This window comes from Phascolarctos cinereus, unplaced genomic scaffold, assembly GCF_003287225.1.
Source record: "Phascolarctos cinereus isolate Bilbo 61053 unplaced genomic scaffold, phaCin_HiC Scaffold_5;HRSCAF=322, whole genome shotgun sequence".
In the NCBI taxonomy this organism is placed as follows: domain Eukaryota; kingdom Metazoa; phylum Chordata; class Mammalia; order Diprotodontia; family Phascolarctidae; genus Phascolarctos; species Phascolarctos cinereus.
In genome coordinates this window covers 414503313-414521521 of record NW_027555958.1, presented here as the reverse complement: position 1 = coordinate 414521521, position 18209 = coordinate 414503313, and the positions used below count along the sequence as shown (strand labels likewise).

Below are 18209 nucleotides of genomic sequence, written 5' to 3'. Positions count from 1 at the left end.
AGTGTTGGTGCTGAGAAGATATGAGATGCACAAGTCTTCAGTAGTAAGTGACCATTGCTGTGGCTGTTTCCAACTCCATTCTTCCCAAGGACTCCCTGCCACATCTGGTAGTCTCAGCCTACTCTAGCATTAAAGTCACCTAGAATTATGAGCTTGTCCTCTTTTGGCACATTGATGGTAAGGGTCTCCAGCTCTTCATAAATGGTTTTTTTTTTTATCTCATTGGGTTAGTCATGGTGGGAGCATAGGCACTGATGATGGTGACATGGCATTTTCCCACAAGTGGCAATCTCATTGTCATGAGCCTGTCATTCACCCCTTTTGGAAGGTATATGAGCTTGTTGACCTACATCAGCTTCACGGTGTTCCTCTTCACTGCAGCCACTCAGAAAAACGTGTATGTATCCAGCTCTGACTTCAGTAAGCTGGCTTTCATTTGCCAGCCTTATTTCACTCAGGGCTACTATTTGTATGCGATAACTGCTGAGTTCTCTCACAAGTCTTTCAGGATTACTGGATTTTGTGTTCTCTATAATTATGTGCCCATTGCATGTACCGAAGGCGAGTGGAATCATCTTTGCAGAAGTTTCTGTACATTTTTTGTGTGTGTTTTGACCATAGGGTGGGATCCCGGCCTGCTACAGTAATCAGGCCAGGGTTAGGTAAGCAGACAATTTTTAGGGCACTTTTTCTAGCACCTTCCTCACACCAGGAGGTGAGCAGTGCGATCCTTAGAAAGCTGCTCCAACACCCAGGGGGCTGCCAAATCCTCCTGCTGCTTCCAGTGAGAAGACGACCCTATAGCCTGAGCCACCTGCGTGCAGGGTTGTAACGACAGCTTCCAGTGTATCTGTACCTGCTGCTCCGCCACTTGCCTGTTGCCACAGGACTTTGGGATAGGTAAAAATGGCAAAATGGTACGGGTGATGTCTTTTGAATCACACATAAATTGGATTTAAGAGAAGCAGAATTGCATGAGGTTGTGGGCCTCACTCTCTCTTCCAGAGTCACCACAGTCCAGTGGCAGGACAGAGTCAAGACCACTACTGATGGCTTGAGACGAAGTGGAATACCTTGATGTCTACAATGTCTAACCAAGTTCTAAGTGCTCCACAGAGCTTGCTTCAGCTGCCCTCATGGCCGTTGGAGCAAATTGTTCTTTTTTTACCCAGAAGACCCTCAAGCTCAAATGAGCAACCCCTGAAGCAGAGAAGCTGCATCCTAGGAGAGCTCCATAAAAAAGAGAGGAAGGGCATTCTAGATCCTCAGAACCGGGAATTTTTACAATGGCACATGATTGCCCTGTCCTCAGAAGATGGAAAACGCTAGAGGAAAGATCCAACAGCCATCCATTGGCTCCCTTTTCTTTTTTTTTTTTTGGCTAGGCAATGGGGTTAAGTGACTTGCCCAAGGTCACACAGCTAGTAAGTGTTAAGTGTCTGAGGTCAGATTTGAACTCAGGTCCTCCTGACTCCAAGGCCAGAGCTCTATCCACTGTGCCACCTAGCTGCCCCAGCTCCTTTTCTAGTACAGGACTAGAGGGGTGAGTCCTCCATGAAACACCAAGAATTTCCAGGCAGGTCAGCAAGCATTTATTTAAGTGGCCCCTATGTGCCAGGCATAGTGGTAAGCACTGGGCATACAAAGAAAGGCGCAATACAGTTCCTGCCCTCAAGGAGCTTACAGTCTAACGGGAGAGACAAATACAAACGACTACACATGAATAAAATCTAGACAGGATAGAGGCTGGAGGTAATCTCAGGGAGAAGGCAATTGCAGTGCGGGGAATTAGAAAAGGCTCCTTGTTGATGGTGGGATTTCACCTGAGGTGTGAAGGAAGCCAGCAAGGCCAGGAGGCAAAGATGAAAATGGAAAGAATTCTGGGTGTGGGGAACAGCCAGAGAAAATGGCTGCATTTCAACTGATTCTTGAAGGGAAGACTTCATTTTTTAAGTTACCAAAACGAAGTCAACAAGAATTTATGAAGGAAGAAGAGAAAGAAGGACAAGGAGAAGAAGAGAAGAAGGAGAAGAAGAAGAAGGGGAGGAAGAGGACGAGGAGGACGAGGAGGAAGGAAGGAAGGAAGGAAGGAAGGAAGAAAGAAAGAAAGAAAGAAAGAAAGAAAGAAGAAAGAAGAAAGAAAGAAAGAAAGAAAGAAAGAAAGAAAGAAAGAAAGAAAGAAAGAAAGAAAGAAAGAAAGAAAGAGAAAGAAAGGAAGGAAGGAAAACATTTATATAGCACTTTAAGGTTTGCAAAGCTCTTTACATGTTGTCACATTTGGTCCTTACAACAACCCTGGAAGGTAGGGCTGTTATGATCCCCATTTTACAGATGAGGAAACCAAGGCGGCCAGAGGTTAAATGACTTGCCCAGGGTCACATAGCTAGTGTCTGAGGCTGGGTCTGAACACATTCCAAGTCTGCTATGTGAACTTGCTGTCTCTAATTCAGACTCACTGTAAGGAAAAACATCCTAATTCATCTAAAAATGGAATAGAGGCAGCTAGGTGGTGGCTCAGTAAATAGAGCACTGGACTTGAAGTCAAGAAGACCTGAGTTCAAATCTGGTCTCAAGCACTCACTGTGTGAGTCACTCAACCTCTGTTTGCCTTAGTCCCATGGAGAAGGAAATGGCAAAGCACTTCAGTATCTTTGCCAAGAAAATCCCATGGACAGTATTGGTGTGCTATGTGCACAGGGTCACAAAAAGTCAGACATGACTGAACAACAACAACAAAAAATAGAATGGGCTAACTCAGGAAGCAGTGGGGTCCCCCTCACTCAAGGTCTTCCAGCAAGGGCCAGGTGGTAACTCATCAGAGATACTGATAGAGGGAATTCTTGTTGAAGGGTAGATTAGATTAAATGACTTTTAAGGTCCCTTTCTGCTTTGAGATTCTCTGATTCTATTATAATAATGGTCCTCAAACTTTTAGGTCTTAAGAACCCTTTACATTCTTAAAAATTATTGAGGACTCCCAAAGACCTTTTGTTTATAGAGGTTCTATCTATTAATATTTATCATATTAGATATTAAAAACATCTTAGTATCATTATAAAAATAATTTTGGTCTCATAGACCACGTAAAAGGGGTCTGGGAGACCCTAAGGGTCCCCAGACTACACCTGGAAAAACTGCTTGTATTATAGCATCCAGATCAAGACACCAAAGTTTTATTGTGTACCAGGTGGGCCACATCTGGAGTATTCTTTCCAGTCTAATAATAAACTAGAATAGCTAGCATTTATCTATTAGCCCTTTTTTGCAAAGTGCCATGCATAGATAATCTCATTTGATTCTCACAACAAACCTACGAGGTAGGTACTATTATTGTCACCATTTTACAGATGAAGAAACCGCGGCTGAGACAAACTAAAGGACTGTCCAAGGTCATACTGCTAATAAGTGTCTGAGGCAGATATTTGAACTCAGATTTCCCCGACTCCAGGCCCAGTTCTCTACCACCATAATGCCTAACTGGTCTAAGTTGAGCAGTGCATTTTTCTTTCTTTTTTCTTTTTGACTAGGCAATGGGGTTAAGTGACTTGTCCAGAGCCACACAGCTAGTAAGTGTTATGTGTCTGAGGCCGCATTTGAACTCAGGTCCTCCTGAATCCAGGGCTGGTGCTCTATCCACTGCGCCACCTAGCTGCCCCGAGCAGTGCATTTTTCAAGGAGGACATTGGCAATCCACAGCAAAAATATAGCCAAGTGACAAAGATGTTAAAGGGTCTGGGAACCATATTAAATGAAGACTGATGAACAGAACTGGGGGGTGTTTAGTCCAGAAAAAAGAGTAGACTAAAAGGAAACATCATTACTGTCTTCAAGTACCTAAAATTCCTCAGTGTGGCAGAGGGAAGAGAGTTGTTTTATGTTGCTCAAGGAAGATAGCAGGTCTAAGAATGATGAATGGAAATTACAAGGAAAAGTGTGTCAGTTTAATGCAAGAAACAATGAGAACTCTCCATCAATAGACTGCCTCAGTGAGGCACTGGAATTGTTTAAGCAGAGACTGGATGATCGTATGTTAAGGATGCTTACATAGATCTGGCTGCGGTAGGAAACTGGACCAGATGACCTTGCCAAGTTCTGAGATTTTATGGTTCTGTGTCTTAAGGAAGATTACCCTGGGAGAGGTGTGCAGAATATTATTTGAGTGGACAGAGAGTAGAGACTAGAAGATGTTATAATAATTAGATCTCCATTCTGTTCTCAGGGAGATTCCCCAGGAACCCAGTATGGACTAATTGCCTCATGCCAGGACAGCATAAGTCAGAAGTTGAACGAATTTTAAGAGCAGCCACAAAGGTAAAAGCAGGGCAGAAGAACGGCATGGCCAAAGCGTGGAAATGTTTTGAGGAATGAGAAAAATGCTAATTGAGACCAACCCCAAAAAAAACTGTATCTGGGCAAAAAGAGAAATTTAAAATTCTGTAGAGGTTTTTGTTTTTTAATGCACAAGTACAGGATGGAACGTCCAGTTTTATCTGATTCTTCGTGACCCTATTTTGGGGTTTTCTAGGCAAAGAAACTGGAATGGTTTGCCATTTCTTTCTCCAGCTCATTTTACAGATGAGGGAACTAAGGGAAAGAGGGTTAAGTGACTTGCCCAGGATCACACAGCTGGGAAGTGTCTGCCCACTGTACCACCCAGCTGCCCACAGGATGGAGGAGACAAGACCAAGCTATGGTGGATGGGGAGAGGGCATAAAGATGTTAGTAGACTGCAAGCTCAGGGCGAGTCAACTGGGTTCCCTCCTGTTGAAAAAGGCTGACGTCTTAACTTCATGAACAGACTCTAGAATCCAGATCCAGAATCTGGTATCTAGATCCCACCCCCAACACTACAACTTTTCAACTTCCTTTTGTGTGTTGTCTTCCTCCATTAAATTGTAAGCTCCTTGAGGGCAGGGGCTGCTTTTCTTTTTATTTGTACTCCCGGAACTGCACGTAGTAGATGCTTAATAAATACTTGATGAATTGTAGAGGGAGTATGGTACAGTGGTTAGAGAGCCTCAAAGCCAGGAACACCTGATACATATCAGCCATGTGCCCTTGGGCAAATGGAAACTTCACCATGCCCCAGACAACTCTTTAGGACTCTGAATTGTGATACTGTGGCTCTGTAGTGGCAAAGGGAGTTTCCTTGTCCGGAGTTCCTTACATTATTGTAATCACAGATGGAGGGGGGAAATATCTAGATCAGCTGTTCTTGGTGGTGCTCCCAGATACCTGGAACACTAAGCCTTAAAGAGTTCTCAGGTTTTGAGCTACAATGGGCTAGGCCAACCTTGTGTACACACTAACTTTGGCATTAATATGGTAAGCCTTTGGCAGGGGGAGGAGGGGTCGGGAGAAGCAGGGGATTAGGTTGCATAATGAAGAGCAATTTGGCCCAGGTCAGAAACAGAACAAGGTCAAAGTTCCCTTACGGATGTGTAGTGTGATCAGCCTGGGAGCTGCTTCTGTACTTCCAGCCTGGGTGAGGTAGGGAGAATGAGTTTAAAAAAACAAACAAATAAATAAGGTCCACTATACTTAAGTCAATTAGCATTTATTAGATTGCTTTCCTTTGCCAAATATTGAGTTCTGTGTTGGGCCCCCAAAGCATTTAGGCCAGTAAACTGGAAACATGTTCCACTCAAGATGCCATTTTATGCAGGACATTGACAAACTGTAGGAAGCATGTTCAGCAGAAGGGGACTTGAATGGTGAAAAATCTGGAAACCTTGGAATATGAAGTCTGAACCATTAAAGAAATCTGGAATCTTATCTTGAGAAGGCCTTAGAGGGGGAGGAGAGGATGTGATACCATCTTCAGGTATTTGAGAGACTTTCATATGAGACCGGGGCTAGAACCTGTCCTGCTTGGCCCCAGAGGGCATGACCAGGGGCAAAGCACAGAAATGAAAGGGCAGCATTCTGTGTTTTGTGAACTGATAAAACTCTCATCAGAGAAGTATCCTAAATGGGAAGCACAGTTAGTATGGGAAAGGTGAAAAGGGAGAAACACAAAGCCAAACAGGACACACAAAATAAATCTGAGAAGTCAAGTTTCCCCCTACCAATCCAAGGTGCCAGGCTTTGCTAGCTTTCATCTTCCTAAACAGTCTTCTATAACTCTTTATCCCTGTGGTTTAATTTGCCCCAAGGCTCAGCAGAGAATCCAGCAGCATCTCACCCTACATAGTCCAGTAATTAGAGATTCCTTTTGGTTGGCAATTTTAATGAGGCATGGCACTTTGATCGGGAGCTTCAGAGTGGGGATTTTGTAGTATGTGTACTGTAAGGGATGGCCAGACTAAGTATCTAGTTTTAGATCTCTGAGAGTCTAGAAACAAGAAGAGAAGGAGAAGGCACCAGGAGTTGGGAGAAGGTAGCAGAAAGGGGCAGCCAGGTGGAACAGTATATAGAGTGTCAGCCCCAGAGTTAGGAAGACATGAGTTCAAATCTGGCCTCAGGCTTACTATGTGATCCTGGGCAAGTCACTTAACCTCGTTTGCCTCAGTTTCCTCACCTGTGAAATGAGCTGGAAAAGGAAATGCAAACCACTCCAGTATCTCTACCAAGAGAACTCCAGATGGAGTCATGAAGACTGAAATGACTAAACAACAGCATAGTGGAAACAGAGAGGAGCGGGAGTACATTAGAGACAAACTTTGCCTGATTTACAGCTTCTTAGAGGGAATACCCTAGTGGTAGTGACTCCCTCCATGAAGATGACCATGTGCTACCCCTCAGCTGTAAAAAGAGGGGCCTCTCTTTACAAGCCTACTGTGTATTCAGAAACTCTACAAGACAGCGTTTTCCCCTTCCTCAGGATAGTTCTTCAGGGCCCCACCTTCCAAAAAGACCTTTGGTGTATAGAAAGTGAGTCAATCCCTGAACCCAGCAAACCAGGCCTGGGCTGTCCTCTCTCCCAAGGTAACATGCCTGCCATTTAGAAGTCAGAAATCCCACTGAGGAAATGTTACAGAGAGAGTCCTCTTACCTTCTTCCACCAGCTCCAGGCCCTTCCCCATGAAAAAGCATGGCGCCTAACATCCTCTTCAGAACCGAGAAAATGGAGACTGGTGTATTCTTGGGCACTGATTCATTCCCTTCACATAGGCTGAACTTCCTGGAGGTTGGGGGTGGCCTGTAGAGTCAGGAAGGGGAGTACTGAGGTCAAAGGTTGATGACCAGCCCCTAAGGGTTAAGCAAAGAATGAAGCTGGGCAGTTGTTTAATCAGTAGAGAAGTTTTAAAGTTCATTTGGGCCAGGAGAAAGTTTGAGCCATCTCTGACCAAATACACTTTCTTTGTCATCTTTTACAGATAATAAAAAGAAAGGTAGTTTAGGAATTAAAAAAAAAACTGTATCAAAAACCACTTTTCTGAGATCTTGTTGGGGGAGGGGCAGAGTTCTGTTTTTCCCTGATTAAATAACCCGTAAGTTGGGAGAAAAAAAAAAAAGGTTGTAAATAACTGGCTAGATTGCATCACTAGCAATGTCCCTCCCTCTTATCCCATCACTTTTCACTCATTTCAAGTTCTTTCATTGCCTTGTGAGGGTGGAGGATGGGAGGCAGGAAGTCCACAAAGACTAATGTATGAGGTACAGGGAGATGTTTCTCAGATGGGAACCTCAGTCTAGGTGGAAGTGAATAGCTCTCTCTGGGAGCCAAGAGGGATGAAAAAACAGGTGGGTGAGGTAGGCGCATATAGGTGCAACCTATACTCAAACCCTTGGAACACGGTGGTTCAAGATTTAAAGGAACCCCTCCCTACCCCCTAGAGTATATGGCAAGTATGTTTCTGGGAGCAGGGGTGGAGGGGAGACTTGGCAAAATTCTACTATAAAGCCTAGAATGGAAGCTTAGGTTTCCTTTTTTCCTTTGAAAAATAAAACAAACAAAAAAATTCATTTATAAGTTCTATTTTTCATTGTTAGTTATAGTACAAAGCAGGGTGAAAATGAATCCAAGGAAGGTAGTGTTCTCTGCATTTGAATATCCTTTCAAAAGTCTATTTGCTTCTTAAATATATTCATATTTACTAATGCTTTTTGTCTTTGCATTACACTCATTCCTGAGACAACCCTCTCTCTTGTGACAATGGAAAAACACCCGCTACAGGAATCTTGTCAGATAAAGTATACAATATTTCATTCTAGTATCCCCCCTTGCTGTGATGAGGTGGGAAATTTCATCATCTCTTGTTGGCAATCTTCACCGCGTTTTCTGGTACTCACAGTTCAGGGGGTTTTTTTTGGTGATCTTTGCAGTTACTGAGTAACTAACAGATAAACTCTTTGATACCAATTTGGCAAAACACCCAAGACTTGAAAAACAGTCCTAGAAAGAAGTTTCCTATTTTCCACCTAAATCCTATTCAAATTTAACTCCTGTGGCAGGACCTCTTGAGGCCTTACTGCCTCTATCCAGAATTCTGGGGAATAGCCAGGAAGACTGCAAATAATTCCACAGTTGTTTCTGATCACCGGCTCCCCCCGACCCTAAATTCCTCTTCCCTCCTACTTCCTATAGGGTAAGATAAATTTCTATACCAAACTGAGTGTGTATGTTATTGCCTCTTTGAGCTAATTCTGATGAGAGTTAAGGTTCAAGCATTGCCTGATTGCCTGCCAAACCCTGTCCCCATCTTCCCCTCTACTGTCACAGGTCTTTCTAGCATTTTATGTGAGATAATTCCCCTCATTCTATGCCCCTTTCCCCCTTCTCCCAGTGTATCCCCCTTTCTTACCCCTTTTTTAAAATATCATCTCATCATAGCCAAATCATACTTGCACCTTCTATGTCCACTCCTTCTAGCTGCCCAAAGTTCCTAAGAGTTACAAGTATCATCTTCCCATGTAGGAATATAAATAGTTTAATCTTATTGAATCTCTTATGTTTTTTTTCTTTCCTGTTTACCTTTTTATGCTTCTCTTGATTATTGTATTTGAAAATCAAATTATCTGTTCAGCTCTGGTCTTGTCATCAGGAATGCTTGAAAGTCCTCCATTTCATTAAATATCCATTTTTCCCCCTGAAGGATTATACTCAGTTTTGCTAAGTAGGTGATTCTTGGTTGTAATCTCAGCTCCTCTGCCTTCTAGAATATCACTCCAAGCCCTCCAGTCGTTTAATGTAGAAGCTGCTAAATCCTGTGTAATCCTAGCTGTGACTCCATGGGACTGGGACTGTGTCCTGGGTCTATGAACCACATCCCCTATTTGGGCAATGCAACAGAGTCCTGCACCCAGAGCCAGCAGTGTCCCCTGTAATTTCCTTCTTTTTTTTTTTGCTTTTTGGTGAGGCAATCAGGGTTAAGTGACTTGCCCAGGGTCACACAGCTAATAAGTGTCAAGTGTCTGAGGCTACATTTGAACTCAGGTCCTCCTGACTCCAAGGCCAGAACTCTATCCACTGTGCCACCTAGCTGCCCATGTAATTTCCTTCTGACCAGTTGTCCAGCCACCTTACTGTCTGTGGGCTGAAAGCTATGGGAGTTACTGCTACTGATTCAGTTGCTCCCAAGGTCTGCACTAGCTTGCTGGTGTAAGGCCTTGCTGCTAGCTTGTGCACAGGCACAGGGCCTCCTTGATGGCTCTTACTAGGTGCAGTCTGCTACTGGCTTACCCAGGTGGCCTGCACTGGACTGTATTCCACTCTCCGAACCTTTCCCGTCGACCTTCTCAGTTGTCTTAGGCTGGAAAACTTGTTTCATTCCATCCTTTTGTTGGTGTTGTGGTCCAGAATTCATTCTGAGGTATTATTTTAAAATTGATTGGAGGGAAATTTGGGAGAACTCAGGTAAGTTCCTGCCCTTCCTCCACCATCTTGGCTCTGGAAGTCTGCCCAATTCCACAGTTGCAAGGAGAATCACAGAATCTGAGTTGAAGGTACTTCAAAGGTCATCTAGTCTAAAACATTATGACTGTTCATGTCTCCCCTCTAACATGCCCCACAAATGACTATACAACCATTGCTTGAAGACCGCCAAAGAAAGGGAACTCATTACCTTTGAAGACAGCCTGTTGACTTTAGGAGCTCTGTTAGAAGAGTTTTTCTTTATGTAGAGCTTATACTTGCCTCGCTGACACTTTTACCCCTTTTGCTTCTAGTTCTGTCCTCTGAGGCCAAGTAGAACAAGCCCATTCCCTCTTCCATGTGACATCCCTTCAGCTGAAATCCTCTTCTCCAGGATATAGTTTCCCAGTTCCTTCGGCTGAGCCTCACAGAGCTTGATCTCACCACTGTGGTTACCTTCCTTTCAATGCTCCCTGTTTTGTTAACGTCTACCTCAAATATGGTGCCCATAATTGAAACCCAGAGTTTAGATGTGTTCTAATACAAGACTAGCACCATCTGGTCAATATGGTCAAACAGTCATATTGGCAAGGTCAAAGACTTTCCATTACTGGGCACAGCCTCTCCCTTCACCCCTATTCCCAGCAGGGATCCATCCAGGCTCCTTCTCTGCTCACTTGGCTTGGATGAGAGGCAAGTCACCAACTCTATTTCTTCAGGTAAGATGGAAGACCTCCAGGCCTCATCATCCTATAAGACTGACAAGTTATAATAAGGGCAATAGATCACAAACTTGGGGCAAAACCATGATATTGTTGTGATAGGGGGATGGAGTGTTACAAATCTCCAGATATCTGGAGGTGCTTTATCAGAAGCAGAGAAACTATCACATTTGTAATTTGTCTTAATGATCCTTTCACTTATCAAAGGTGAAGAAAACAGTAAGGGCTATTCCGGACCCGATTCCCACAAACAAGGAGGTACTGGTTTCAGGGAGCACGTGACCACTCTCTCATATAATTCATAATTGTAAAGTCATGAATAGTCTGATACACACAGTAGATTTTGGAAGTGCAGGTGGTCAGACCAGAGCTGGGGTGTACGTAGATATTTTCTGCCAGAGCTTTTTGCCCACATCACGCTAGGGTGCAAAGTAGTGCCACTGTCTTACAAAACCAGTCTAGGACCCACAGGTATGAGCAGGGAAGTAATTGTGCCTGTGTTGTTGGGTAATTGTTTCTATTATCTTTTCATATGTGTTACTTACATTAGAGTACAAGCACACATATATACATATGCATAATATATATTCTATACATATAAATAGTAGGTGCTCTGATAAATCTATTTGTTAACTTTTTGGAGTTCACTGAAGGATGGGGGTGTCATAGATCTTCACTATAGGGGAACCACGTTGGTGGCTGTGTGGAGGATGGCTTGGTGTGGGGAAGAGACTGGAGGCAGAGATTAATAGGTGTCCAGGTGAGGTTTGATGAGGGCCTGAAATAGGGAGGTGTCTGAGTGAATAAAGAGATACCGGGTAGGTAGAAACCACAGGTAACTGGGTTCACCTGGCAACTGACGGCATGGGAAGTATCTCTGTACTTTGCCCTGGTCAGACCATAGCTAAAAATAACAGTTAACACTGATCACTAATAATCACTAGCATTGATTGCTAATAAGAGCTAACACTGATATCTAATATATAACAGCTAATGTTTATATGGGGCTTTAAGGTTTGCAAAGTGCTTTACAAAGATCATTTCATTCAACCCTTGCCAAAACCACCAAAAAGAGGTTCTATTGTCATGACCATTTTACAGGTTAGGATGCTTAGAGAGAGGTTAAGTGATTTGCCCAGGTGTGTAAGGTCAGATTCAAACCCAGGACTTCCCAACTGCAGCTCAGTAGCCTCAAATGCCACATTTAGAGTATGGTGCTCGTTTCTGGGCACCACCATGTAAGGAGTGTGTCTAGGAGGCCAGCATGAGTTGGACTGAGGATATGACTTAGGAGACATGAAGGTTGTCTCCATGTATCTAAAAATCTATTACATGTTAGAAGTATTAGATTTGTTTTGTCAGAAAGTAGACATGGAAAATAATGGGATGCAAAATTTAGATGCAAATTTAGGCCTAATGTAAGGAAATACTTAATTAGAGCTATCCCAAAGTCTCATCTCCTGGCTCAGGCCTCTAAAGAGGGGGAATCCCTGATCTGGTGTTTTGGCAAGAATTCCTTTTAGGGCGTGCATACATTGGACCAAATGGCCATGGAGCTCCTTCCCAATTCTAAAGTTCTATGACCCCTCAACAATAACCGCCACTTCTACTTTACAGGGAAAATCAACTCCACACTTGGGAGCTCCCTTATTGTATCTGCTCTACCTCGCAAAACTCCATTTTACCTTTGTCCTCTTTTCTTTTAGCTCTGGGGGAAAAAAAAAGTAACGTCTTTCACTAAATCTGATCTCTTAAAAGTGGGTTGGAGTTTATATTTGGCTAAAAGAAATTTGGAGAAATGGAGAGAAATTTGAAGAACAATCTCTAGGCCCTGACAGATCCAGATTCTAGTTCAAGGTTGAAAGAGGAACAGAACCATGGCTAATAAAGGACACTGTTTAGTCATTCCCCAATTGATAAATGATAAAAGGATATAAACAGGCAGTTTTCTGAGGAAGAAATTAAAGCTATCTCTAGTCATATGGAAAAATGGTCAAAATCACTATTGAGAAATGCAAATCAGAACTGACTCTGAGGTACCACATCACACTTATCTGGTTAACAAAACAGGACAATGATAAATGTTGGAGATGTGAGAAAATTGGAAAAGTAATGCATTGTTGGAGTTGTGACCTGATCCAACCATTCTGGAAAGCAATTTGGAACTATGCCCAAAGAGCTATAAAACTCTGCATACCCTTTGACCCAGCAATAGCACTTCTAGGTCTGTACCTCAAAAAGATCACAAAAATGGGAAAAGAACCCATGTGTACAAAAAGATTTATAGCAGCTCTTTTTGTGGTGGCAAAATATTAGAAATTGACGGGATGTCCATCAACTGGGGAACGGCTGAACAAGTTATGGTATATGAATGTAATGGAATACTATTGTGTTATAAGAAATGATGAGCAGGCAGACTTCAGAAAAACCCGGACTTATATGAACTGATGCAAAGTGAAATGAGCAGAACCAGAAAAACATTGTACACAGTGACAGCCACACTGTGCTATGACTGACTTTGATGCAAGGATCTAAGACAACTGCAAAAGACTCACGATAGAAAAACGCTATCATCCAAAGACAGAACTTAGGAGTCTGAATGCAGATGAACGCATACTATTTGCTCTCTTTTTGTTTTGTTTCTTCTTTCGCATGGTTCCTCCCATTAGTTCTAATTCTTTTTTACATCATGACTAATGTGAAAATATATTCAATGTATAAGTAGAGCCTATATCAGATTGCATGCCATCTTGGGGAGAGGGGGGGAGAGGAAGGAGAAAATTTAAAACTCAAAACTAGGGAATGCTGAAATCTAGAAATAAATTATATTAAAAAAAGGGGAAAAAAAGGCCATTGTTTGACCCTCGTTCTCAAAGACAACCAATGATAAGGAGTAAGAAATAAGGAGGACTAATGTGAATTGGGAAGAGTTTGAAGAGAGCTCAAGAGGAATAAGATGGTTGACAAAATTGGGAGGTAAATAACAAAAGGTAAGTGGAAAAACTGCAGGATAAGCAAATTGACAGGGTGGGTCAAATTGTCAAAATAAGATTAGAAAAAGCTAAAGGGAAGGTAGGTGAAGCTGAGATTAAGAAAATTATAAAAGGTTATAAAAGTCCTAAGCAAGTGCTTGGGGCAGAGGTATAAACGCCTCCAAGTAGTTTAAAAGAAAAAAAATCAAATCGCAAGCTACATGGAGAATAGGGGAAACTGTGAGGGATTAACATGTACTTCTGCCATTCTAATGACTTCTGAGTGTACTGGGGGCAGACTGTAACAAGTAAGCAAAGTCAAGCAAAATGAACCCATGCTGGCCACATCCAGAGAGTCCATCACTTACCATGCTAGGTCCTCTGGACACACGGTTGACCACTGCCATTGATCTGATAAGGCACTGTCTTTGTCTAAATTGTTTTAATTGTTTCCTTCACTGTGCATCAGATCATACTCTCCAGAATGTTTTTTAAATGTCTCATTACTACTACTCATGGAGCGATATTCTCTTACATTCGTGTACTGCTTTTTGTCCAAACATCCTCCAAGTGGTGGACAACCTCATAGATTCTAGTTGTCTGGCTGTTCCTCCTCCCCTTCCCTGCTCTCAGGATCAGATTTATTTTGCTTGTGGCTCTCTCTTCCCTGCTAAAATTCCTCCTTGTTATCCCATCCCTGCTTGTCAATTTGGTGTAAAAGGGTGTGTATGTAAGTTTCCTTCTATTTTGGATAAGAATAAATTTTGACTGACCACTCACCCCATCCCTTCCTTCCATATTTGGATCCTTTTTTCTACGCCACCATATTCCTCTTTTTACTTTCCTTCCCTTCTTCTGGCCCTCAGAGCAGAACCAATCCATTCCCAGGGCCTCGCTTTTTCTTATTTAACCCTCAATCCCCATTTTCTTTGAAGACATCAAGGTTCTGAAGGGGAACTTGCTTCTTCACCCCAACCCTCACCAAAATATTAGCATTAGAACATAGTTACACAGAACAGCTCCATATGCTTAAATTTACTTTCCTCTAGACTTTGAAAGTAGTTCTCTTCAATTAATTGTCTATGCCATCTCCCCCATGTACTTACCTACAATCATACTCAAATGTGGCAGGGTACCCTTTTCTTGGTGGTAAGCCTTTTTTTTTTTTTGCTGTTGCACTTGACTAATATGATCTTTAATTCTTACTACAATCCTGGGAGGTAGGTGCTATTATTATCATCCCTGCTTCACAGCTGAAGAAACTGAGGCAGTCAGAGGTTAAACTTGCCCAGGACCAGGCAACTAGTAAGAATCTGAGAGGTTGGATTCAATGTTCCAGCTCCAGCTCCAGCATTCCTTCCACTGTATCACTGTCAAGTTGCCAGGTCTTACATGACCTAGATTATGGTTCCTCCTCTACAGAAGCTCAACAATGTTTTTCCTTTGATTTTGGAGCTATTTTGGCTATGACATTCCTGGGACCTTCCCACCCCCTGTAACAATAATGGACTTTTTCTATATTCACATTGCACTGATTCTAATGCGGGAAGTTTTCATTTATTTCTCGAAATATATTGTTCAGTTTTTTGTTTATCGTGGTTCTCAGGGAGTTCAGTTCCTAAATTCTCTCTCCTTGACCTGTTTCCCAGTTTCTTGCTGTCTAATGCAATCACTGATTTCGGTTTGGTTTATTCTAGGTTTCAGGAGTCTGTTACTTGGGTAAAGTTTACCACATACTCTTCTAAGTGATGTATTTTCCTGCCAATGCTTTGCTTTTCTTTTTTTAAAGCATGCTTCATTTCCTCTAGGAATTCAATGTCATCCTTGTAGAGAATATTTTCCTTTTGAGTCTCTGCTCGGAGTTGTCATGTAGTTAGAAATATGGACTCTGTACCTAAACTCTTGAAGCTAGTGTTTCCTTATTCATCTTTCCATCTTTATTTCCCGAATTAAGGCATCCAGGATCAGCTTTTGGATGGGGTGGATGATTGGCCTTGCTTGGTATCACTGTGGGTCACCTGGGTCCAATGATTGACTTTCACCATGCACAAACAGGCCAAGGATCTTTGACCTTGGTCCTCTATACCATATCTAATTCAGGGTTTTAGGTACTTTGGATCCCCAGGTCTTAAGGACTATTGTACCACACTGACCTCCATTGAGCCTTGCAGTCTATATGTATCTCTAGCTAACTTGCTGGTGGGGATATTTGAGACTTGTTTGCCTACACCTGCAGGGGTCTTCCTGGAAGACCCCCTTTTTGATTACCCATGGGTTTCAGGATGCCTGTAAAGTTGTGGTATGGAAGTCACATCATATAACTTCTCATGGAGTTTTTATTGGAATAGGTATATGGGAGTTGGGTGGTTGATCTCAGGCAGCCATCTTTACTGAAATTCCCACCACTCCTCTTTCTAAGATTTGTAATAGACAGAAAATGGAAAATCAAGGATAGTTTGACATGCACCCCAAATTTTGGGAAGCACTTCAAAGGGATGAGAGGAAAAAAGGTAGGCTCCCATGAACATGCCACAAGAAAAGTTAGCATCAATACTACTTCTAGGTCTATATCCCAAAGAGATCAAAAAAATTTTTATGAAAAAATGGGGAAAGGACCCACATGTACAAAAATATTTACAGTAGCTTTTTATGTGATGGCCAAGAATTGGAAATTGAGAGGATGCCCATCAACTGGATAATGGCTAAACAAGTTGTAGTATATGAATGTAATGGAATACTATTGTTCCATAAGAAATGATAAGCGAGGGCAGAGTGAAAGCAGTGACTTGCTTGAGCTCTCCCCCAAACCCCTCCAAATACCTATAAAAAATGGCTCTAAACAAATTCTAAAGCAGCAGAACCCACAAAAAGACAGAGTGAACCAAACTTTCAGCCCAAGACAATCTGGATGATTGATCAGAAAGGTGTATTGCGCCCGGGCTGGGAAAGGAGCGCAGTGCAGTGTGGGCGTGCAGGCAGCAGTGAACCTGGAGCAGGCCTCAGAGGACTGAATCATGGGCAGCTGTGGCAACTTCCAGACCTCTCAACCCACACACACCAAAGACAACTTAGAAGGTCAGTGGGAAAAGTCAGTTTCTGCAGTGAGAGAGGAGCTAGGTCAGAGCTGGTTCCAGAGCACAGAGTGCGGGGTACCAGGGCGGTGGCTGCGTTCTGAGCTTCCGGCCCACAGACTGAGGGGGAATCGAGTGGCTGATCAGAGAAGGATTGCAGGGATCTCTTTGACAATGCTGAGGCAGGAATCACTTGCTTTGCCCGTTCCTGGATCTGGGCCACAGCTCTGGGTGGCAGTTCTGGGACAAGGAGGAGTGCTGGCGTGGTGGAACTTGTAGTGGCAGTGCAGAGAAAACCCTCTTCACAGTTTCAGGACAGAAAGGAGTGCTTGTGGTCACGAACAGACCAGAGCACAGGCCAGGAAAGGAATAACCACCTTGCCCCTTATCATACCACTTTGTAAGAACTGAAAGTTTACAGGTCCCTACAAGTATCTCTGAAAATAGCTGTATAAACCTCCAAAGCTTGGGACAGTACATTCTCCACACTGGAAGCACACTCTTACCTTAACAAAGAGTTTAAAACTCAAGTAATTGGCCCAGATCATGAGTAAGCAATGCAAAAAGAGTCAGACTATATTACCTTACTTTGGTGACAAAGAAGATCAAAACATACAATCAGAAGAAGACAACAAAGTCAAAGCTCCTACATCCAAAGCCTCCAAGAAAAATATGAATCAGTCCCAGTCCTTGGAAGAGCTCAAAAGGGATTTTGAGAAGCAAGTAACAGAAGTAGAGGAAAAACTGGGAAGAGAAATGAGAGTGATGCAAGAAAATCATGAAAAACAAAAGTCAACAGCTTGCTAAGGAGACCCAAAAAAATACTGAAGAAAATTTAACACCTTAAAAAATAGCCTAACCCAAATGGCAAAAGAGGTCCAAAAAGCCAATGAGGAGAAAAATGCCCTAAAAAGAAAAACTGGCCAAATGGAAAAGGAAGTCCAAAAGATTACTGAAGAAAATACTTCCTTAAAAATCAGAACAGAGCAATTGGAAGCTAATGACTTTATGAGAAATCAAGACACTGTAAAACAAATCAAAATAATGAAAAAATAGAAGACAATGTGAAATATCTCACTGGAAAAACAACTGACCTGGGAAATAGATCCAGGAGAGAGAATTTAAAAATTATTGGACTATCTGAAAGCCATGATCAAAAAAAGAACCTAGATATCATCTTTCAAGAAATTATTAAGGGAACTGCCCTGATATTTTAGAACCAGAGGGCAAAATAGAAATTGAAAGAATCCACCGATCTTCTCCTGAAAGAGATCCCCAAAGGTAACAGCCAAATTCCAGAGTTCCCAGGTCAAGGAGAAAATATTACAAGCTGCCAGAAAGGAACAATTCAAGTACTGTGGAAACACAATCAGGATAATGCAAGATTTAGCAGCTTCTACATTAAAGGACCGCAGGGCATGGAATATAATATTCCGGAGGGCAAAGGAGATAGGATTACAACCAAGAATCACCTACCCAGCAAAACTGAGTATAATCCTTCAGGGGAAAAAATGGTCATTCAGTGAAATAGAGGACTTTCAAGCATTCTGATGAAAAGACCAGAGCTGAATAGAAAATTTGACTTTCAAACAAGACTCAAGTAGAACATGAAGAGGTAAACAGGAAAGAGAAATCATAAGAGACTTAT

The 18209-nt window shown here is 42.4% G+C and overlaps 1 protein-coding gene across 1 annotated transcript in view; it reads right to left on the bottom strand.

The window, feature by feature from the left end:
* The window catches only part of SERPINC1 (serpin family C member 1), a 36263-nt gene extending 29130 nt beyond the window's left edge, over positions 1-7133 (bottom strand). The window contains exon 1 of the mRNA XM_078156485.1: positions 6995-7133. Coding sequence (XP_078012611.1) covers positions 6995-7047 — 53 coding nt within the window. The 5' untranslated portion in view covers positions 7048-7133. The remainder of the gene's footprint in view (positions 1-6994) is intronic.
* Between the last annotated feature and the right edge of the window lie 11076 nt (positions 7134-18209).